This window comes from Cuculus canorus, chromosome 9 (genome assembly GCF_017976375.1).
Source record: "Cuculus canorus isolate bCucCan1 chromosome 9, bCucCan1.pri, whole genome shotgun sequence".
NCBI lineage: Eukaryota > Metazoa > Chordata > Aves > Cuculiformes > Cuculidae > Cuculus > Cuculus canorus.
This window is the reverse complement of record NC_071409.1, coordinates 6625238-6649615: the sequence shown is the minus strand read 5'-3', so window position 1 is coordinate 6649615 and position 24378 is coordinate 6625238. Positions and strand designations below refer to the sequence as shown.

At 43.5% G+C, this 24378-nt stretch overlaps 1 protein-coding gene across 2 annotated transcripts; it reads right to left on the bottom strand.

Annotated features, from left to right (window-relative positions):
- Nucleotides 1-285: 285 nt before the first annotated feature.
- Nucleotides 286-23748, bottom strand: MOGAT1 (monoacylglycerol O-acyltransferase 1). Of its 2 annotated transcripts, none has more exons than XM_009560361.2 (6): nt 23542-23748; nt 13347-13525; nt 12728-12929; nt 9978-10152; nt 6328-6527; nt 286-3217 (listed from the first exon to the last, which is right to left on the bottom strand). In XM_009560361.2, the coding sequence occupies exons 1-6, from the start codon at nt 23633-23635 to the stop codon at nt 3063-3065; spliced, it is 1005 nt and encodes a 334-aa protein (XP_009558656.1). In that variant the 5' UTR covers nt 23636-23748; the 3' UTR covers nt 286-3062. The 2 variants fall into 2 exon arrangements, with proteins under 2 accessions (XP_009558656.1, XP_053930793.1); XM_054074818.1 differs by lacking the exon at nt 23542-23748 and adding an exon at nt 20041-20092.
- Nucleotides 23749-24378: the final 630 nt, after the last annotated feature.

The window sequence follows — 24378 nt, the reverse complement described above, 5'->3', positions numbered from 1 at the left end:
GGACTTGGCAGCAGGAGCCTGGCTTCAGCTGATCCCTCAGGTGACTGCAGTGAGCAATCCATCCATCCATCCATCCATCCATCCATCCATCCATCCATCCATCCTCCCTGCTCACCCCCTGCTTCCTCAGCATGTTAGGACCACAACCTTGCAGCTGGTCTAAGGGACTTCTCGAGCTCAGTCAGCTCCCGAGGTCCAGGGATGAAGCCCTCACCCAACAGCAGTGATGCACACTGGAATTCCAGTCAACGCAGGCACACTTTGGTACAAACCTTTATTATGACCGACATTCATATTTTACAGGTACCATAAGAAGTCACAAAGTGGAAAACACGCTTTGTAGTTTACAAAGCAAAAATCCATGAGGATCGACTTTCTGTAAACGACATTTGGCAGTGATGTGCAGGCACTGTCACCTGGAGCACGTTGGGGATGCAGTGCTGGCACGGTACAGAGGCGGAGTACCCATCTTGTTGATAGAGGACAAGCTCCCCTGGGATTACCCGTACCACAAACGGACACAAACAGAAATACCACCAAGCAGACCCCAGTAAAGGTGGCCACCCCATGAATCTGAGCACCACCGGATTCTTCTGAGCACAGCTGAATAAAGCGGGGTCACCATTCCCACTCGCTGCTTGCTCTCGCTTTCCCAAGCAGAAGCTGCAGCTCAAGACTACATTAGTACTCGCTCTGACAAAGATGAGAAGTCTCCTCGCAGCAATGGTGGGGTTGGGGCTTGCACCAGTCACAACAGGTCTGCAGCTCCCACAGCTCTGGCCTTTGATCTCAGCATTGTGGGGCTCGGTTACAAATCCACATATCAACACAGGGGAAAATATTTCAGGTGACACCATGCCTATCAGGTTTAGAGGCCGATGTTCTATTTCAAAATAGGCCTGGATGCACTGGAGAATTTGTTACTAACAGGTAGGTTGGAAGGACCATCACAAGCAATCTGCGTAATTACTGAGCAACGACATATATTTAAGGAGTTAGAGACTTTTTTTCTTTTTTTTTTTTCCTCCACCTTCCTGTGCTACAAAGCAATGAAAATGTCCCAGTGCCGACTTGGATTGGTATTCAGAGCCCACCAATAATTTTCTCATGCAATTCAGAGGTCAGCCTGTTTGTAGGGTACCCTCTGGACCAGATATTGCCTCAAAAATCAGTATCCACGCAGTTCCAAGAAGTTTTGGCCACTTCGATCAACAACAATCCTTTGTTACTGCCCATCCTCAACCCAACACTAATGCTTTTAAATTCACATCCTGAGCTTCTATATCATTAAGGTAATGGAACAAGAGGAAATATCTCATTAGGGCAGATGATGGAGGAAAGAATAGTGCGACACAGATTCCAAATTCTTCTTTCATGAATAATCATCACTACTACTCAGGGCAGGCAACAAAACAACAAATCCAAAGAGAATTTCACACAGCTGGCAAAGCAATAATGACTACCTGGGACTCATCACTTACTACAGTCCTCGGGAACCTGGAGACCTCTTCCCAGGTATCAGACTTGCCATGTTTGACTTTCCTAGACACAAGCCCTTCCAAGAGGTGAAACAATCCTCATTGTGTCAAACATGCCCAGTCATAGTGTTTCCTTTCCTCAAGCCCTGCTCCTCAAATCATCTTCTGCCAAATGAAAAGCCACCGCTCAGTATTTTGTAAGCATACATAGTCCTTCAGAGGTCTTAATCCAGGAAAAGATAGACAGAGTGAAGAATTAACACGTCTACACCACAGAGATCACCAGGCAGCAAAATTGTGGGAAAGAAGGGCAAACACATGTGGCGCTGAGAAGGCTCAAGTAAAGTAGAAGTGAATTCTGGGCACATTGACAGCAGCCGGTCAGGGAAGAGGCGGCTGCTTCTTCACGCATCACAAATTCCAGCCCTGGCTCCCAGAAAAGACATCTGCCATCCTAGAGAAAGCGAGAGCAGGATTCACTGGCTCAGTACCAGTCACATCGGAATGGCAGACGGGCACTAGAAAGAACAGCCCTCCTAAAGAAACCAACTTGTTGCTGGAGGGCTTTTTTGAGCACATCAGATCAACGCAACCTTTGCTCTGTCCGGCAAATATTTATTCAGCTTTGGTTCATTAGGACTGCACTCCTTAGGAGTCGAGATATCTCCGCGCTTTTCTTCAAACACCTTTATCTCGCTAAGATCCTTTCTTTCCAGTTTTAACTCTTTCCCCAGAGTCCCAACTCCCCTTCCTCCTGTGGAAGTGTTTGGCATATGATCATTTTCAATTTGCACCAGATATAAAGTTCACCTGATTCCCCTACTGGCTTCCTCTGTCCAGTTCTCCTGTCCTGCGCCTGCCACCTTCTCCAGAACTATCAAACAAAGCTGCTTCATCTTCTAAATTGATGGTCCAAAGTGGAGCTTGTCCAAAAAAGTCACATCATTCAGCAATTCCCACCACCCAGCATACACATGACAGAGAAAACACAACACGCTGTTCCCTTCCGAAGGTTTGCTCTGCTCCATAACTTGGCCAAACCATTTCTGCCAATATCCTTGTCCAGGGCAGAATGCTCTTATTTATTCCTGAATTCACATGTAAATGGCTTATAACACTAAAAATATACACCTTCATTTCCATGGAAGTGCAGCAGGGTTTTCTGATATTCAGAGAACAAGCTGATGTCATCTTTGATACATGCTGGTATGTCTCAGCTTCTAATAAAAGTCTTCTCAGGTTTATACTTTTCCTGCTCATCATCTCATGTTGGGGCAATTTCCTCTGCTCAAGCTATGGTTAGGGACCATAGTGGCAAGAACATCTCTGTGGAGTCTCTCATTAGCATTTCTAGTACGGATGAACCCAAAAGGACAACTCCAAACACTGGCTTCGAGGCTCACACCCTAAGGATTTTTTTTTCCCAACAGCAGATAAAAATCAATAAATCATCTAATGATCCCTTCTTCAAATTATTCCTTACACAAGGATAATTACAGATTGCACAATACAGATTGCAAGAAAGACATCTTTCAGTATACACTGTTTTTTTCCATGAGATTTGGAATTATAAATTGTAGTTTGCTACTCGAAGATAAGAGATTTATGCTCAGGGATCCCATAATTTCTTTTGTGTTCTTCAAATAATTGTCTTAGTTTCTGTAGATACAATGCATGTAGTTGGTCAATCTCTTCAGTGGTGGGGTTCAAGTTCCGCTTTACAGGGATGGGGCTTCCCACTGTAAATCAAACACAACAGCAGCATTAGCTTCACTGACATCTGTTTCTAAGTAGAACTGCCCTCCCTCCTGTAACACAGCTCCACCACAGCTTCCAGCACGGTGGCAGAATCTCTCTTGCCCTGGAGCCCGATCCTGCCTTGCACAAACATGAGCCCTGGCTCTGGTTCTCCACTTCCTTTTGCTCAAGTTCAGACAAAATTAGTTTTAAAACCCCATCATTTCAGTTTGGCAGCAAAAGCACCAGGGAAAAGGGGGTTAAGCTCTAACTTGAAGGAGTAGTTCACACTTAAATATACAATCGCATGGGTTATGTGCTGTCTTGCCATTGAGGTAATACTCAGCAAACTCAAAATAGCATTTAAAAAATACATCTACTCACTGTCTTCTGTTCTGATCTGAATACTAAAGGTATCCAATGTGAGGGACATGCTTAAGTTGCGCCCTCAACCATACAGCCAGGACTGAAGGAAATACAGATATCTTCTGATTTATTCAAAACGAGTATCGCTGCACCAGTGCCAGAAAAGTTGTCGGCTCCTTCAGACCCTGTCACAGGTCTCTGAACCATCCATCGCCCATGAATGCCATTCCAACCAAATCGTTCTCCAGGCACTGTGCAAAGCCTGCTGCCTGTCACAGTGAGAGGGAGCACGGGAGGCAATTCCATGGCAGTCCAGAGGGCAGCCTCCTCCTCTGCAAAAAGCTACTGCTAAAAAGCCTGTGATACGCTAACAGAAGCTTCCCATGACCTCTGCCTTCCTTGTGTTGTTCAGTCACTACAAATTTTCACTGGAAGCTCCAAGAGCTTAACAGACCCAACGGAGATTACAGAGGCATCCTGTAGAAAAGCAGAGAATTACAAGCACACCCAGAAACTTTTACAAAGGCACCTGAAAATCCCTTTTCGACAGATGCTGCCACTTCAAACTGGATGGTCTTAACTAAAGGGAAGGGAAGTCTAGCCAGAACCACAAAGGGGCTGATTCTGCATTTTCCTGCTGGAGCTTCATTTGCCAACAGCTCCCAGGCCTTACACGGCACTAACATTCAGACTTGACGTGGCCAGGGATGTGAACCCAGCCCTGGATTGAGCAATAATTCAGGAGATGTGAAATCAATATACATACAACACAGGATTTCCTGCAGCATGACTGGGAACACCAAACAACTCCCAAGTCCTTTTGCAGAAGTCTCTTCTAAGAGCAGAGATTTCTTGTGGAATCGGAAATTACATTCATCTCTATAATTTTCTGTGCAGCCTGAAGCAACTTGCTTAATTTGATATTATAGAGTTGATTCTGTTTCTGAAAAGCAGTAATAAATCTCAGGGAAAAAAAAAACAAACCAAAAAGCGCTTCACTCGCCAAGCCCAAAACGCTAAGACATCACGGACCTTGGTTTTGCTGAATTGCATCTCTTTGCTTTAGGAACCACGGCTTCTGGACCAGGAAACTCACCGATACCCGACCAGGTTGTCAACACGGCTAACCGGCTCGGGTGGAGCTCAACGTGACTCCGCAGCTCTCGGGAGCTGAGCTAACGCTTTCAAAGCCAGGTTGAGCCATACCAAGGCCCGCGTCCCCCACACCCCCCAAGAAGAACACAGTGACAGTTTTCAAACTTGAGGAGACAAAGACACCGAAGGTAAGGGATCATATAACAAATTCTTTTGCAAGCCTCTGGTCTTGTTGATTTGAAGCACTCCTACACTTCAGCTATGGACTACCTCTGTCCTTGCAGTAAACATTACAATGATGAAGATTTGTCTTAAAGTGAAAGACATTATAAGCTGAAGCAGTCTCAATGTCTTCAGTACAAGAAAAAAAAACTATGGAAAAGACATTGCTTTCATTCCAATGCTTTGAAAACTTTTTTGCTTTAAAAAGGTCAGGTTAGATAGGGCTCCAATTAACCTGATGATGTTAAAGGTGTCCCTGCTCCTGCAGGGGAGTTGGACTGGATGACCTGTAAAGGTCCCTTTCAACGCAAAGCATTCTATGAAAATAAGTGACATTTGTAGCCTGCCTGTGGACCTTAAAAATTCAATCTTTTCTAAAACATCTAACTATACACACTTATAAGGTACCGAGCTGTGTGAAATTTAACATAAAAATAGCTAACTTTTTGTCTTAAACCTTTCTATTTGACTCATACTAAAATCAAATCACCCCTCCATTAAAGGGAGGGCCTTCTTAAACAGCCCTTGTGGGATACCAGAAAAGTTCAATTTGCTTTTCTGCAGAAACAGGCTTCATTAGTTCACTCAGCTAAAACTTGTCTAGAAATGATTTATCCAAAATATATAGACAGCCAGCTATTCCCTTTAATGCCCAGCACAACTTTTTTTAAAGGTGTGGGTTGTCAACAGCACTAGTTAAAACCATTAAAAATCAAAAGACATTCAGTCCTACACTGCCATGAGAGCAGACAGCCAGGGGAAAAAAAACTCTCTTCCAAGCTGCCTGTCGACATGGCACATGCTTGCCATTAAAGACGAACAGATCTTTCCATAGGGAAGAAACCCAAAAGAGAAGGGAAGCAATGGGAGCTTAGAGAGCAGCAATGTCATCTCAGCAGCAGCCTGCTGAAACGCCCTCTCTCCTTCTCCTCTTCTGTCTCTCCTCTATCTTGACGAGCGCTAGATGAAGACTGCACAAGCTCCTTCCAGTAGCCACTGCGGTGGCTGTGCATCAGCTGAAACACCCACCTGCTGCTTCTCTGCAAGGCTAAGAAATAGAGGTGCTGGGCATCTCACAAAATAATTGCGCTATGAACACCAACAGCTGCAGAGCTGTGTCAGCCCTCAGGTATGGACTGGACTTCTTGGGTTTCCTTAACCTATGAATAACTGTGAATGAAGAATAAGAATTGGCCTGGGACAGAAAGGAGAAAGGGAGAAAAGAATCCTCTACTTTAACTGGCGGAAGACAGAACTGAAAATAAAAAATCCTGAAATACATATTTTAAACCTCAGGTAGTTGCTTTAGATGCACAGTAACCAATTGTTTCCTGTTAAAACAGATCTATAAATTGGCACAGATGTCAGGCACACGCTTATGCATTTTTAAACAGTTGCAAAAGCATTAGAAAAGGCATGGGGAACTTACCAACAGTGTGAATAGGTTGCCTGTAAGGTATTAAGCCAAAGCTGTATTGAAATACTCCTCTAGCATGAAATAGCGGTAAAGCGAATCCCATTATCTTTTGCAACTTCTCCTGTACGTTTCTGAGCCATGAACCTTTGGGGTTTGCAACTTGCTTGAATAGTTCATTTTCACCAAAGGAAAACACGGGGACCAGATGAGCTCTGTAAAACAATGAACACACTGAGAACTCCAGATCAGCCTGAACTTGCACTGCAGTTCACATCAGCAGCGTGGAAATGGTTTCATAATAGCCAACACAAAGCTTTGGCAGCTCTAAACTTCATCATCACAAGGCACCCAACTCTTCTGATACGCACCAGCTGCTTTGGGATTTTTGGGCTTACAAAAGAAAAAAAGTGATTGGCATACAACAAGCAATTAGCTTTTTGGCAGCACTTGGCTGGTTGCTTCCCATCACAACTGTTTATGACAGTCCATAACCATAAAAATGAATAATTGCATCTATCATAATTATGATTATGATCTTATCCACCACTATTTCACCAAGTCCATCTTCGTCCCACTGCATCTTCTCCCTTGGCAAGCAAAGAAGCCTCTCTGCTGACCTTATAATGCTCCCAGCTGGGTGGCATCAAAACCAGATCCTGGCTTTCCTCTGCCTTTTGACTTGAGTAATGCACGCACTTGATTTCAGCACAAAAACTGTGATAAAAACCAGACATCTTTATACATCTGAGTGCAATGCCAAATTCCTCTGCTGTCCAATTCCCAGTGAAATCCTGCTTCCCCCGGACTATTTAAAAAAACAATAGCCTTAATTCATTATTACCAGAGGTCAGATCTTACCCACAGAAATTATACTAACTCGCTTTGGCTCCTGTACAGCCTAATGAATTCTCATTCAGCTCATGAATTGGTTTGGGAGGAAAGGCACTGACTCGGCTCCTGGACAAACCACTTAAGCCAATGGAATCAGGGCACTTGTCTCCAACAGGCAAAACCACCACTATATTAAAACTGACTGCAGTACACGTTATGATTAATGCTTTGTTTCATTAAACAGTATTCTATACAGTTTAAAGAAAGAAAGAGCAGGGTAATCCTAAGCAGTCTCTGAAGGATATAGAGGTGTTTCATTCACTTTTCTTAGAGGTATTTCTTAGCTTCTATATCTTAGCTCCACTCAGCACACCCTATCTTGGAGAAAAACCTTACTGTAAAATTGTAGCATCACTATAATAGTGTCAGGATGAATTACTGCAGAGCTCTGAACACCTGAGGAGGATGCCCTGAGGACAGAGCTGGCTAGAAAGCACTGTGGGCACAAAACCAACCTGCATAGAAAAACCAACTGCTTCTACAGCTTCTCCCCCAGTCATTCCCACTCACTATTCTGAACAGTGTCTGCTCAAATTTCTTTCTCATGTAGAGCATGTATCAACCAGCCACCTGTAAAGGAAATCTCAGAAAGCCTGGTACATACTGTGGCTGGGTAAATACTCCACTTTTTACTACAACATTAAGACAAACAGGAACATCTTGTGGTGCAATAGCAGCTGGAGGCTGTGGGATTAGTTTTAGGCTTTTGCAAGATGCTCTGTAGGAGGTTGAGACGGAGAAATAAGTAACTTACAATTGTGCAACTAAAGTTAACTTAGCTGATTCATCATTTGTTTCATGTCTTTAGGATTTCTTCACTTCATATCAGATATGTGTAGTACCTCAGACCAAAACGTCTCTTCCAGAAGTGCAGAGGACTTTTGCTGACACACTTGGACCACCTTTGACAAGTTCCTAGCTGAGGAACCACAGCTTCTCTTTGGTGGCAGTACAGGAGCCAGGGCCAGAGAACATAGGTCTCCACATTGCCCCTGGCCTCTGCACTGCCCCTTTCCCACTTGTTTTTTGACACTGCAGACCAGAAACACATGCAGGCACTGACTGCAGCAGGTGGTGGTTCTTATCTGCCTCCTGCAAGCCTTCCTCATTTTTTCATTAGCCAGTGAGGTGGAATATTCTTCCACATTTTGTTAATTGTTAGAAACAAAATGTCAAAACCAGAAGCAGTTACTGGATGCAGAGCCTTTGAAGAAGAACTCAGGACTGCCAACAGTGCTGCGAGAGCTGTAATGGCTCGAGTCATACTGTCCTACTGTTCCACAGCCCTACTGGATTGAAATGAAGTCAGGATTCCTACACATCAAGTAGAAGCAGTTTTTCGCGCTGGTGCTCAGACCCAGAATGACTTGTAGCCTGGTGGTTAAGATGATCATGAGTGAGGTGAAGGTTTCAAGTCACTCGGGCAGAGATAGGCATTTTCATCCTAATTGAGGCCTCCAGACAGTCTCTTCCTTAAGGGAGAGAACCATCATTTGAAACAAAGGACTTGATAAGGAAAGTGGCCATTCCTGTGTTTTGCAAGTGTCCTGATCTTCTTGTTGTGCATTGGGGATGCTGTTGAAATCAAGGACACAAGAGGCACAGGAGTATCTAGTTTCTCAATCCCAATCAGTTTAGATGAGAGATAAACACCATCCTTCGTGATCTGTCAAATCGGACGTTAGTGATATGCTCAAGAAAAAGAAAAGAGCACCTAAATATTTATGGTTGAAGAATAAAAGGCTACTAATAGTGTTTAGGATCCTACTGGATTAATCAGCAGTTGAGCAGAAATAGACTAAAAACTCATTTAGGCACTGAAGTCCTAATCTAAATACACAGGTGTTATTTCTGGGTACAAATTAAACTAAAATATTACATTCTATTGGAGAACAGGTCCTTTATGAGACCCCTAGGGATCTGTATATGAAATCCTCTTGGAATTTCACCACAGAATAGTTTCCAGAAAAAACGGACCTTGGCACCCTGCGTGAACACAGAGAGCTGCTCTTCTCAGAGACTGCATTTTTTCCAGTCAATAGCTTAAAAACCTATTCTAAATTTATCAAGACAAATATTTTTTTCCTCATTGCTTTGCATGTCAATATATAACCCTGTGAGCTGTTCAGAAAGCTTAATAGGAACAAGTCATTGGTTCCAATACTTCTTATAGTCGAGACAATCGGGACCAGTCCAGCACAAATACAGTAGCTTATACAGTATAAATCACTCAAAAGATACTACTACCATCTCTGTTCCTTGCTTTTGCAAATAACAATCTTCAAAAGAAAGTTTTTAGAATAAAGGCGTAAACAAATCTTCCTAGACCACAATTTTCAGTGATTTAATAAAACAGGGCCTAGCTTTCTAATTTATTTTTTGTTTGTTTGCTTAAAATGATAAAAGAAAAATCTATCTTAATCTAACTTCAATTTACAGAACAGCAAACAGAACGTCTGCTCCACTCAGGAGTAACAGCCAAGGTTTGCTCACATTGTTTCATAATTCTTACTCTTTGCTTGTAGAAAAACCAACTGAAACAACACACCAAGATGTGCTAGTAACACCAACTTCTTACAAATGATGAAAGTCAAAGGGAGTTTTCAACACTCCCAGACGGGATCTACGTGGACAGGCTGGCTTCTGTGACATCCGAACATTCTTAGACAAGTAACTCTTTCAAATTCTAATTACATGTTTAATATCTCTAATACAAACTATATATAAGAATTAAAGCATGCTTACTACAGCAATCCAGATGGGAAACTTACCCATGTTTCAAGGCCATTTTAATAAAGCCCTTCCTCTTGAGGATATTCAAAGTTAAACTGCCAGGATGTGCATTCAGAGATTCCTCTGCTCCTCCAATCACAATGACGGACGCGTGGCCACCTCCTTCATTATTCAGCACATACGAGACACTCTCCTTGGATGCAGAAACCATTCCTTCAGAAGCAAACATTTTAAAAGTGACCACTAGATCTTCATGTACAAGTACAGTGGAATCTAAGAAATATTTTTAAATATCTAAATGATGGCTCAAAGATTTGGCTTTAACCCCTTCTCTCTGCAAGAGATTGAAGGATTTACCTAAGACCCAATCTCAAACTGATGAGCTAAATGCTGTTTGAGTTCTTCAGGGAAGTTCTTCAGGTGAACTCCCCCATCAGAGAGATTCTATGCCCTAGAACAGAAGAGGTGATAGGCAGCAGCCACTGCTGGCAGACAGCTGCTAAAGCCATACAGCAGGTGCATATAAATATAGACGCTGGGGGTCTATATATAAATATAGACACTGGGGGTAAGAGAATGAATAGAGGACTTGTGAACTCAAACACTGATCTACAGCACCAAGCTGATCGCTCTCATTCTTTTCAAAACTATAAAGCGTCAGCTCCATCTAAGGCAACGGCACAACAGCGTCGGAGGCAGAAAAGGCTCACTTGTACCATCCCCAACAACTGCATCAGCTCATTCGCTGGTAACCAGGACCTGGCACTAATCAATCTATTTAGGCTAAAATAGCAGAAAATATGAAATTTTCCTGGTACACCCAATATTTCTACATCAAAGGCATACTAACGTACAAGCCTTTAACACTGACTTAGACCTTAGTCTGAACTCGGCACTTTGGAGAAACCCTAACAGATATGGACCTGATGGCCCCAGAGCTCCTCTGTGCCAGAAATTTTACTGCAAAGGCTCACAGTGGTACCAGTTACCCAGAAGCCACATTTAATTGCATTGTGTTGAATCAATATAGTCTAAATTACAATCTAGAGATCAAATCCAGTCGGTGGTGGTTGTATTTTCTGGGGGGCTGGGGAGAGGTGGCTGGTTTGTTTGTTTTTAAAGAGCAAGTATTAAAGCATGCTTTTTTAGACATCAAGCAAATACTTCATCTCCTGTTACCCACTTTCTTATATTTTCCACCATTACGGACCTTACAATATGGATTATAAAAATCTCCCAGGAAAGGCAAGATGATTGTTATCTAGTTTTAAGAACTGACCACCAGGAGGAATAGTTTGCTACTGGAGCAGGTTCAGACCTCGGTAAAAACCTACTTCCATTTGCCACGTGCATCTCCGGAGTCACTGTCACTCTGAAAAACGCAGCTGACCTGTAATTCACAAATCACTCGAGTGATGCTTGTTCACCCATGGGCATGCATTTTCTCTAGCAGAGAAAGCAAGAGCCACTGTCTTTCCCCAGGACAGACTTATGCCCCAGCTGAACCTGAGATGTCAGTGTGCACCCAGGGCTCTATCCCCTAGTGCTGCAACTGCTCTTCCCGATGATAACTGCAGCATGGCAGGCTTTGGAGACATGTAGCAAAAGACTGGGAGCTAAAACAATGTGCTAGGAGTATGGTTTCCAGTACAAGGAAGATTTTGCAAGTGTTTTATAGTTTGACAGATAACCTGTATGATACCAAAGGTTCTCTCTGGTTTATCAGCTACATACCTGTGACAAACAAGCTACCATGCTGACTATTGCATAGCATGCATTTTACTCAAGTCGTTTCTCATCTAGCAGGTCAGTATTTGTTTCTACAGGTCAAGATGGCAAAAACATGGGGAGCTGACTTCCAAGCCAGGCAACTTTTAAAATCATCATCTTGCACCACTGTCAAAACAGTGACTTTACAAGCCTGAAAGAACCCCCTCAAATAACATTTGCATTCTCTGGTGTGTTGAAATACACATGGATATGCCATTCTGTTATTAATCTGAACAACTTCCTAGCCATCCACTTGTAGATGGAACAGTTGCATAGCTTATCTGAAATCAGAGATCTGTGTTGCAGTTAGGAATACAAGCTAGTTCTCTGCCACTCAAACTAGTCTTGTGCACCAGACTGTACTTACTCAAATGCTGCTGTTTAACGAATTTAAGTAAAATAACTCCTGTATTAAACCATTGTGGGGAACATCAGTCCTGATTTCTTACGTTCCTCAGACTTCATTGCTTGTTATTTTTATCTTTTATTACTGCAGTACCAGTCATGAATATCACCCCTTTATGATAAGTGCTGCTCAGAACATAGAAAAAGAATTCCTGTCTTTAGAGTTTACATCTCCATTACAATTACACAAATTTGTAATACGCGACCTCAGTAAAAAGCAGGGAATTAACTTCTGACTAGAAAGATATTTGTAATAAGTAAGACTTTAAGCCTTTTGTGTCTGTGCAATGACTAAATAACGTTATAAATTAATATGCCCTTCTCTTCTTGTAAATAACTGGTACTTAGCACTGCTGTCTCATAGTTCAAGGGAAAAACAGCATTATTCAGAAAGAAAAAGAAGCTCAGTGATCTCATTTAACAAAACTATTAATAAAATCTTTCAAATTGTCTTGCAACAACAGTTAATCATAAAACAGAGGTTTAATTTAGCAGCAACGCTGATCCTTCTGAAGTGAAATTACTTACCACTTATAGGCACAGGAACAGACCCTAAATTTGAAGCAGAAGCTATAATACGGAGCAACAGCTGAGACATTCTGCTTTTACGTACCAGCACTCATTACGTATTCTCTGAAGAAGGGACAGCTGAACCAGATGGGCATGATATGAAGATAGGGAGTAAGCCCAGGAAATAAATTTTTGAAACTTGGACCGGTGCAAAAGTTTCCAAAGGCTCCAGCTACCAGGACCCCATGAGGGTGAAAGCCAAATAAGTAGTTGTGATTTGGATTCAGATCTGAAGTTTTTATAAGCTGAAAAATAGAGACAGTGGAGGACTTTATAATACTTACCTCAGAAGGATTCTCAAAAACAACAAGTATGGAGATTACACATTGACAGGACACAGAACTGATGACAATTCATTTCCTTCTGAGCACTTTAAACTACTGTCCCGTTTTACAGCTGAACAAAGGTTTAACAGATGTCTCAAGATGTCATGCTTAGCATTTACCGTGCTGAGGCACTATGTTGTGACCCAACACTCCAAGCAGAAATCAGCCCCTACCCCTTTCTGTCACAGAATCCCAGGCTTCCCATGTTTTAAAAAGAAGTTCAGTTCACCCAGGAGTAAGTAAGAGTTTTACCAAGGATGAGTCTTAGACACTTGTCCACACTCATGGCTACTCAAGTTCTAATGTTTACAGTTCTGTGAAAAACCTTTTACTCACGTGAATGGGAAAGTATTCCCTAAAGTACTTCCAAACAGTCCAGCTTCTGACCCACTGGGACCGTCTTCCCCCCATGCATGGTGTATCCCAATCGAAGTAGAGCCACAGCAGGTACAGAACAGCAAGAAACCAGAACTTGCCCAGGATCAGGATCACGAAGAATCCACAGCAAAACTCTGCTACAAGAGACAAAAAAGGAAATGGTAGCAAGCATTAATCATGCCTGTCTCCTTTTAAGACCTTGAATTCCCAGCTCTGACATTTTTATTATGGATGCTACTCCAAATGCATACAAATTGAGGTTATCTTCTTCTAGACTGCATGGATGTTGTTACACTGAGGGTGAATGAAACACCTCAGTCAGTATTTCTTACTGAACAACGGGATGAATAAACTTAAGGTGATGCTGGTTGACTTTGATAAAACAAAAGCATAAGCTGAGAACCAACAAACTTGTCTTCTCCCCATGGGGAGGGTGAACACTAATGCCTGGCACAGAGCACCCGGTTTATTTAGAGCACAATAAAAGGAGATGGCAAGAGCTAAGAAAGACATGATACTTCAGTAAGCAACAAGGGAGTAGAGCTAGGGAAGGAAGGAGGAGAAAGAAGGCCATGGCAAGATGTCTTTTCTAATGAGAGCAGTGTCAGGCAATCATTTTCCCTTTTTGTTTCTTCACTTCTCTACCTGTAAAATGGGGATGGTAGTTCTACTCCCTGTGCAGGGAGCTCTGTGATTGGCCGAGGAGATGCATTAGACGAGATCAAAACATTAAAAGATTCCATTACAGCCTCTAAACATATCCCTGTAAGCAGAAACTCAGGACTGCTATGGGAACAAACTAGCAGTTTTAAGCCCTGATACTTTCAGGTCCAGATGAAAAGAAGTGTAATATCCTATCATAGTAACAATACACGGGAAGTTTATTATACACGAGGGATGTCGCTGAGTGAAGCCCAGCACAGCAGTGCTTGTGGCTCTCTGCCCTGGAGAGCACCCTGCAGCAGCACGCTCACTCCGATGCCTTGGGAACGAAACGCATCAGGCTCATGGATCAAAGTAATTCAGCTGAATTCCAGGTTTGCAAGGGAGCCAGGGATTTAACATCCCCTACTTATAAAATGGCAAGCAAACCCCACTTTATATATCCCACAACTGACTGGCTTTCCTGAAGGCAATATCCCGTTATGTCCTACAGGGAGTTATGCTAGTGAAACACATTGAACTAAATACATAAGTAAATAGAGTGGAGTAAAAGGATAACAGCAGTACAGCAGGCAATACTTTGGCTAACACAATGTAAATACTATCAGAACTGAAAACTCTGAAATAAGCAGACGGACCAACAGTGAAAAACACTTATTCTAGTTAAGCTTCATTCAAGAGAAAGATTGCTTGGGCACTGAAAACTCGCAGGAGACTCCAGGTTTCGAGCTGCTGAAATTCAGAGCTTAACTTGTCTCATTCCTGTACCCATACACTTTGCTCCAAGGAAAGGAGAAGGGAACAGCCATAAACAAAACCAGAAGCAGGATCAAATTGACTGAGGATACTCTGTTCTTCAGTGCCATCAGTACAGAAGCTCATTGCTTCCTGCTTAAACAGGGAACCCTGGTCTTGCAGAGAGAAGCACCTTAGTAAGAGCTCTAGAATGATAACACCGCTGACTGAAGCCCGCAGACCTCCAAAGTTGATGTGGAAAACTCCCAAAAGCTGAAATGATGAGTTCTAGGGAACATTGTTAACGCTGGATGAGGAACACTGGTGAAAGGTGACACTTAACTCTACTGCTCCAGAGGGAAAACCCACTGGGAATACCACATGAGCAACACTTCAAAGTAGGGCACAGAAATATTTTGAGGAAAAGTCATTACTTTTTCTTTGAAGGAGACATACAGAAACTATAGGAATTTCTAGAAATCCTAACCTGGACAGGATACCAATGTTCAAGGTTTAAGTTTGAATGAGAAGATTTTTAATCGTCATATATATCAATTAATTTCAGGTTGTTATGCAAAAATTGCTAAGTATTTTTATTTCCCACCCTTCCAAAAGAAGGACTTTTGGCTCAGTGCAGAATCACATGGCTTTTTACTATCAGTTTCCTAGCCAAATAGCTGAAAGCTGCTTTGGATCAAAGCATCCTTGCTGTGTGAGCTAATTAAATCAGCGGCACTAAGTGCCGGACAGCACTATTTAACAGTATGCAGACAAACTTCCAGGAGATCAACAAGCTCCCTGCTTTGCTTTAGCTGAACACATTCCTGCATGCATGTGAGGTACAGGGAGATAAGTATGCAGTCAGCACTTCCTAAAGGGAGCTCAGCAACCTGTAGGACAAAGCCAATTTATTATTGCATTCTCAATGAGACACACCAAACAAATTCCTTTTACCATACCCCCTTATTATTTCACTACATTAACATCCAGCAAGAGGAGTTAAATACTCATGACTCAAAATTAGTGAGCCTATAAATACTAAACCAGTGTTTTCTCCTTCAGAGAAGACAGTGAGCAAATAAATGGCAACCACTTTACCTAAATTCATAAATAAATTCCAGGCAAAAGGTGAATAATTCAGAATTCAGCCCTTTACTATAATTGCCTCCTTGGATGTAGTTCCAGTGTAAGCCTAATTTTTTGCTTAAACTTGAAGTAAAGCTTTGAAAATATCCCTGCTGTGTATTGGAATGGGGAGAGGGAATGATATAGGTTAAAAGGCAAATCACCGCCATGGGACTCTGAACACCTGGTTCGCCAGCCAACATCGGCAAGACTTTACATCCCTTTTCCTCCATTTCCCCATTTACAACACATGCACACTCATCAGCTGCAGGAAATAGATGAAAAATATGATATATAACGTTAGCTAGCAACACTGGCAACCATCCTGCCCCATGCTGTTTGAACACTTGATGCTTCACTCATTAAATCGGCTCTAAGTTTGCAGCTGTAGGCACCAAATTCATAAAATAGCTAAACACCACAGAGATGGGAAGTAGGAAACCAACACACCAGGTGGGGAAGTAACAGGTGATCCTAACAATTGGAAGCTCCAAATGCATTTGCAGTTAGTAAAGAGTAAAAAAATGTTTGAGCAATATCTAGTGTCAGGGCCACCAAATCTAAGAGTGTCCTCTAGCAGAAAAGCCTCCCATTACTCTCAGAGCAGTCACAGACCATGCCCAGCCAGCGCAGGGGGACCCAAGGTCTCCAGGGCACTCATCGCAATCCAAACAGGGCTACAGCCTCTCTGGTACCTAATGGAGTCACACGAAGCAGCTTGCACCAAGATCTCCAGACTGCTCGACAACTCAGAACTACAAGCCAGTTCCTGCTGCTTCCCGGACGCCCTTAGCAAAGCTTTCTCTGAATACGTTGTGCTGCCATGTCTTCAACCAGCTGGAGATATTCAGAGAGCAGTGGTTTAAGCCTTATCCCACAAAGGACATAACCAGGATGTCTTTATCCTACTGGCATTCTCATGAATACAGAGGTAGAGATGTGATTTTTACTACTGTACTCTTGTGTGCTTTTATGAGCACATATACACACCCACGGACAGAGCAAGGTGAAAAGCTCATTTCTTACATTTACAGCCATGGAGGGGGGAATGAAAGGTGGCATTCTCCAGCAACCATGTTGATATACCTGCAACAGAATAGTCCTCTCCTCACCGTTAGCCTTCAGAGCAGCAATGCTCTGGGTGCCTGAGGAACAGCACACTAGAAGGAACACACAAAGAGAACTGCACAGGGATGTTTGCATCCCTAATGAATATCTGCTCCTCTCTATTATACCTCAAAGTACCATTGATAACTTGATTTGGACATTATTTTTTTTCCCCGCCACACTTAGTGGATTCTTTCATTAGGGAAAAGAAAAAAAAAAAAATTAAAATCAGCCTCAATTTCTGGAAATACTTTCCCAGTTATTTATAAATTGTAAAGAAAGAGATAGAAATTTAAATGAAACGCCATAAACAGCAACTGGACTCCAACAGTCCAATCAAAGGATGACCTGAGACAACAGGCAACACCTGAGAAGAGGCAGCCAGTCAAGGCAACAGTAAGAAAGTTCATGCCTCTACAGAGTACCACTTTTACAAAGAAAGTATCCTTTTAAAAAAATATCATTTTAGTACTCTCGCCTTTAGAGCTTACTAGTCTGTGCGATTCTGTCAATAGTCACATCTCCACCAGAAGCACAAGAACTTGCTGCCACTTTTTACCAGTGGCTGATATGGACTCCACAGCAAAGAGCAAGCTGGGGGTTTATTTAAGCTAACTGCACTGCGAAACTGTTGAAGTCCACAGGAATTTGGTAGCCATCTCCAGGACTGAGGCAGCAAGAAGGTGAGCATTTGTTGAAGACGTGTCACTCTTCTGTAGCGGAGGTCCTTTGTCAGTTTATTGGTCACAACCGGGAGCCCCAGTCACAAGGATATTTGAGTATTCCTACCAAGGGAGCTGCATTTCAACATTACTACGATAACAAATACAAACACTCAGATGCCAAGGTTTGGAGGATGGTTTAAAGGCTTGTTTACTCTGGAATTTGGTTTCAGCTCCCAAGCAAGCGGACCTTCCACTGGCAAATACTGATAAACTAGAGATACAGAGCCTTAGGCATTACTGACAGAGTGGTCTGGATATAGTAAATCCCAAAGTTACTAATTACCAAACCCTGAGGCAGCACACTAAATTCAGTCTATAGACTTACTGTTTCCATTATTTCTCCTTAGGCATCTATTATCAATTTTGTTCACATGCAGGTTGCCAAGCCAGGGCACCTCTGGCCTGATGAGGCACAGCCTTTTTTCTCTTCTTATTCTCAGGACATACAAATAAATATACACAGCGACACAGTTAAATTCCCTCCCTAAGATGTAGGTAACAGAAGGAGCATTCCTAGAAATACTAGTCAGCCAAGCATCAGTGAGTACCCTGTTATTCTCTGTCATCACCCATCAGTCCCTGCTCACCGGCCAGCAATGAGCTACACAGAGAGATAAATACAGACTGACCACACCAATTAGCAACCCCAGCCAGCTCACCAGAAAAGGCTCACAGAGCTGAGCTGAGTCTTCTTAGGTATGAAAAAAAGAGTTCTATAAAAAGGGCTTTGAGGAAGAATGAGACCGTTTTAGTTAGCTAACTACAGATGATTAATTAAAACAGCACCAGATAACAAACCATCATGATGTGTTTGGGGAAAAGGTTACTTTTTGCCTTAGCACAGACAACTGCTTTCTCAACACTTAAGTCACTTATGATTCCAGCACCAATCTCTTAGTCTATGGCAAATGTTTCATCATTTCGATTCTTTTGAGGAAGCCAGAGCCACAACTCAAAACTGTCTCCAGCCAACTCCAATTAACAGGGCACTCCAATTAACAGAGCACTCCATCCTACACATGCAGTTGTTTATCACTAGAGAACAGGATGTGCTTTAGGACACACCAATGTCTTCATCATATTATTTTGTGGCTTCGCACATCTTAAAGTATACCTTGTATCATGCACTGATTTTGTATTATTAAGTATTTTGCAAATAAACACATGGGTGCACACCCAACAGTCACTTCCTCGGGCCCCAGCAGCGAGGAGACCTGCACGCCACTGCTGGCCCTAGAAAGGGACACACAGAAGTTGCACCACTCTCCCCTACCACCACTTCATCCCAAAACAAAATCCTAATGCCCTTGTTGTAGGATTAAACTCTCTTTTGTTTCCATCTCTCATTACCTGGACCACGATACCACCACTCCACTCAATTTACCTAGTTCTGCATTTGGTTTTGTACCTGCTTAAATTCCACTGTCCCTTTTCAAATCAAACACACAGAAGATGGCAGAGGGGATGATCACCAACTAAGCCTTCTAGCTTTATTTTCCTTAAAGTGCAGTTATTTGATTTGTGTACATTAGAAAGGAATTAGAACAAATGGCTAAAGCACCTGCAAAGGACAATTTAACCCTAATCTCATTGATTTTTCTTTTGTTTGAATTGTTTTGCCTTTAAATGATCCCTTTGATCCACCCCCTGCCTAGGTACTGATCAACCCCTGATATAACCTGAGCTCACAGATGAGCAGTACTGAGGAACACAGCTCACCCCTGCAGCACTTACTTAGAAACAGAAAACCTACACTGGTTCCTAGCAGGACAATATCAGACATGCTATTAACTGCAGCAAAATTAATGAAACGTTCTTAAGAAAAATATTTCCAAGCTTAAAGCAAAGATGTCCAGTATTCCAGTACCTGAAGGGAGCCTACAAGAAAGCTGCAGAGGGACTTTTACAAGGGCATGGAGTGATAGGGAGATGGGGAATGGCTTTAAATCAGATGGGGGAAGATTTACATGAGATATTAGGAAGAAATCCTTCACGATGAGGGTGGTGAGGCACGGCACAGGTTGCCCAGGGAAGCTGTGGCTGCCCCATCCCTGGAGGTGTTCAAAGCCAGGTTGGATGGGGCCTTGGGCAGCCTGGTCCTGGTCCAGTGAGAAGTGTCCCTGCCCATGGCAGGGAGGTTGGACTTTAAGGTCCCTTCCAATCCAAACCATTCTGTGATTCTATGTCATGCTAAACAGCAGGGACATCCACTGCGTTCATCCACAGCAGCAATATCTATGTACCACAAAACCTACAGTACAAAAATGGGAGTGAGAGTATAACCTTTCTGCTCTCACCTCCAGCTGATCCAGCAGTGTTTACAAGCCTGGACATTTCATTTCTCCAGGTGACTTTCTGCCTGAGGTTGGGCTGGACAATGGCACAGCGAGATCACAAGCAGATATCAGTATGCAGCTTCAGATGTGGACGTGTTGTGGGTGCTCCACAAGCTTGGAACCGGGTCAGACCTGCCCAGGGACTGTCAGCCCTTGGCTGTGCTGATGAACCTCTAATAACAGTAATTAAAAGCACAAAACTCTATCAAAATTCTGTCACAGTTTTTTTTTTTTTCTTCCAAAGTATGTTCTCTGAAATTGCAAAACTTTTTTTGCTGCTTCAGCAGTGAAACACTAGTGACTTGAAATCATGCTTCAGCCTGACACTGTTTTGGATTTCCACTTAATACAGCAAGAAACAGCAGCATTTCAGCATTTCCTGGGTTTCAGTGTTCACAGCTTGAGTTTTCTAGGCTTCAGGCTGATAGTTGAGGTAAAGTTCCGTGGAAAATAAGTGCTCTAAATGGGCTTCCTTCTTTTAAAAGAATACTATTTCAGGCTGCTGCACTTTGAGGACATGAGATAGGAAACCATACAGCAGTCTCAGCCGGCACACGGTGGGAAACTGTTATATGGGCATTTCCCTCATCTAATCCAGAAGCTCTCAGATACAGACACGGTACTTCAGAACAGAGGAACCACCGCTATAATAAAAACTTGTCTTTTCTGCTTGAGGGGTGAACTTTGGCAGCCTGCAATGCCGAGCAGGGAAGCACAGGAACTTACACCCAGAATTTTAAAGAGATGCCTATTGTGTGTAATGAAATTCTGCGCACATCTGTACAGCTTCTTTGAGACAGAGGCATGTTTATTCTGCTTATACTCTACAGCAATCTGTCCATAGCACAGACCCAGCCCAAGCCAGCACAACGTGCAAAGAAGCAGAACTTCCTTGTTTGTACCACGCTATTACAACAATTCGTTTAGTATTTGTTGACTGATTTGCTCTTTCTACAAGTGGTGGTAAGATTAACAGTCATCAAAAACTATTGCATCTATGTACATCCGGCCAACTAGTGAGCAGCCTTCAGTTACACAAGCAAGAGGGCATTTTCCATCATCAAGTCTTAGAAAATGATGCAGCATTATAACAAAACAGCTCCGAGACCAAGAGGCAAAAACCAACACGATGTGCTTTTTACATTAAATTCAGCTAGTCATAAGGGTCTCAGACAGAAAGATAAAGCCAATGCTCGATTTTCAGTTTTCTATTCAAGTCACATTATGGATTCCAAATTGCAATAGGCTCACGTTCCCCTTACGGCTTACTCTGTGTGCCAAATCATGTTTTCACATATCACTTCCCAGATGTAAAGGATATAATTACCCAGTTCAGCTTTTGTCTGCCAGGGCACTAATTTTTACAGTTATCTTACTTTGATCTGTTAGTCCTATCAGTCCATTTTATTAAGCTATAGCACCTCACCACATACCTCGATGGACAACTTTAGGAACTAAGCCAGTACCCTACTTATTCACTGCTCTGAATAGAATCCCTGTATTTATAATCTGGATTGTTAGTTATTACCTGGTGTTATTTGTTCAGGTTTTCACATGTAGATATTTTAACATAAGAAAGACTGAATCTACAGGTGACCCTGCTTGGTATAAACTAGTTCCACCCACACACCAACCCCTAAACACCACCTACCCCTCCAAACTATCCCATGACAAACTCACATAGTATTTCACTCATATTGGGGGCACTCCCTGCACCGTTTAAAAGTGTCACTTCTGAACTCAAGAGCTTAGAATCAATGTTTCCATATTTTGTCAGCTCAGCAGACAAAAAAAGGCTGAAAAGTCCCTGCGCAATGGCAATATATAACATCAGAAACCAACCTATTTTTAACTTATTTATGAAATCTAGGATTCAGCCATCTGAATGTTCCTGGAGCTAAACGGAACTCTGGCTAGATCACTCCAAATGTCCTATGACTGAAAGGGTACACCTACAAAATGAGAAGGTCACCTTGAATGGCTGTAAACATATACACCCCCATGAAAGCACAAGCAGGTAATTATTATTAAAATCCATTTGGCCACCAAAATTCAAACATTCTTGCAACTCATTTTTTCACAATCACATGTACTCACTATACTCAACATGGCCAGGCATAAAACCACTTCCTCGTGGCTTTTCCTCGACATTTGTTCCCAGGCAGCACCAGCTGCCTACTTCTCCCACTGAACCGTAGAAAGAGTGGATTTTCTACAGCCTGGTCACTTCTAGTTAGTACACAAGGATGTGATTTTCTGCAGCAGCATTGTTACCAACCAGGCTAGGATAAAAAAAAAATGTTTCTTTCCGCTGCCATTGAACTTCCACTGCGTTTCATTAGCCTGGAATAATGGCATATGCCAAGATGTAATTCAATAACAGAAAATTAAAAGCACAGGCTATTTACAATGCTGCCACAAACATGAACTGCCCATAGTCCTACCATATGTAATTTAGAGGTAACAAAACAGCCAAGTACTAAAGATAAACCTGCGAAGGTTCTTTTCAGATCCTACGGGCTTCCCCCACATAGCTCAATCTTTTATGTGTGGGCTAACAACCTAATAAAAAACACCTGAAAGATGTCTGACCACCACCTGAATGATATTTGCAAGATACACAAGGAAGATACACTCATTCCTTTTCTCTTTACAAGTCCTAAAGCGCAGCCAATCACAAAGTGCTTCAACACTTCCAGTACACACAGGTCAGCTGCTGTCTCCCTCTGAACATTTTTGTTCCACACAGACTATTCCACAACCGCTTGACAATTTACACAATCCATGGATCTGATCCCAGAGAGATGAGGCTTAGTTTACCTTATCAAGTGACTCACTTTATCAAGTTGAAGATAACCACCTGTGAGAAGATCTGCTACTGTGAACAGGTGTCTAGTGTTCACAGTAGTTTAGTGTTTAGGAGTCTATTAAGATATAAGGAAAATTCACTATAGAGGAATAATCAGTGGGAAAAGTTTACTGGATAGAACTGTTAGATATACTTTCTTAAAGCAAGTGAGAACATTTTTCATCAATTTAGAGAAGTGGCTGCGTTTAAGCCAGTTCACTGCCAATCCTTATCAATTTTTGTCACTTAGTTAAATGTGAATTTTATTGAACTACAGCACATAAAGTTATTTCACAGAATTAGTAATGAAAACAGCACTAGTAACATACCAGCCTTTATGCTCACGTTCGGTAAGAAGTTGTTAGTTGTCAGAAATCTCGGGGGCATCTCAGTCAGAGTCACTATCTTATTAAGATCATATTGGAAACAGAATCCAATGAAAGAAATAGACACCCCCCCCCAAAAGCCACCCAAAGCTTTTAGGGAAGAAGGAGCCCGCAGTGCGATGCTCTTGCCCGCCTGGAACCACAGCCCGGTGCCGAAAGCACAGTGGTTAAGGAAAAACACGATTCTTTCCCTTTTTTTCTGCGGGACAAGGGCAGGGAGGCTGTTACCCAGCAGGAGGAAGGAGAAGATCCACTGCAGCACGGCCACTGTCTGGATCCTCCTCTTTAGGGGCACGTTGATGGGGGCAAACTCGACCTTCATGCTGGCGGCGGGGGGCACGGAGCGGTCCCCGTCCCAGCGCTCCGCACCTGCCCGGCCCCGCTCCCGCCCGCAGGCGGGGATGGGGAGGCGGCCGCCCCGCTGTGCCCGCCCCGGCCACGGCCACCGGGGGCGGGGAAACCGCGGACCCGGCCGGGACAGGGGCACCGGGGCGGGGAAACCGCATCCCCGGCCGGGACAGGGGCACCGGGACAGATAAACTGCATCCCCGGCCGTGACAGGGGCACCGGGGGCGGGGAAACCGCATCCCCGGCCGGGACAGGGGCACCGGGGGCGGGGAAACTGCATCCCCGGCCGGGACAGGGGCACCGGGGGCGGGGAAACCGCATCCCCGGCCGGGACAGGGGCACCGGGGGCAGGGGAACAGCATTCCCGGCCGGGACAGGGGCACCGGGGGCAGGGGAACAGCATCCCCGGCCGGGACAGAGGCACCGGGACAGATAAACCGCATCCCCGGCCGGGACAGGGGCACCGGGGCGGGGAAACCGCATCCCTGGCCGGGACAGAGGCACGAGGGGCAGGGGAACAGCATCCCCGGCCGGGACAGGGGCACCAGGACGGAGGCATCGCATCCCTGGCCCGGACAGAGGCACCGGGGGCAGGGGAATAGCATCCCCGGCCGGGACAGCGGCACCGGGAACGGGGAAACCACGGCCCGACGGGGCGGGCGGTGCAGGGGGCCAGACAGGGCAGCTCCGGGTCCGTCCCTCCGAGTTTTCCCAGGC

Bases quoted from the DNA above. Each gene is read 5' to 3' on its own strand.
- MOGAT1 (XM_009560361.2), bottom strand. From the start codon at position 23,635: ATGAAGGTCGAGTTTGCCCCCATCAACGTGCCCCTAAAGAGGAGGATC. The intron at 13,526-23,541 runs GTAACAGCCTCC...TGTCTCTTGTAG, and splicing joins CTTCTCCTTCCTCCTGCTGG to CAGAGTTTTGCTGTGGATTC. The intron at 12,930-13,346 runs GTGAGTAAAAGG...TCTATTTTTCAG, and splicing joins GGGAATACTTTCCCATTCAC to CTTATAAAAACTTCAGATCT.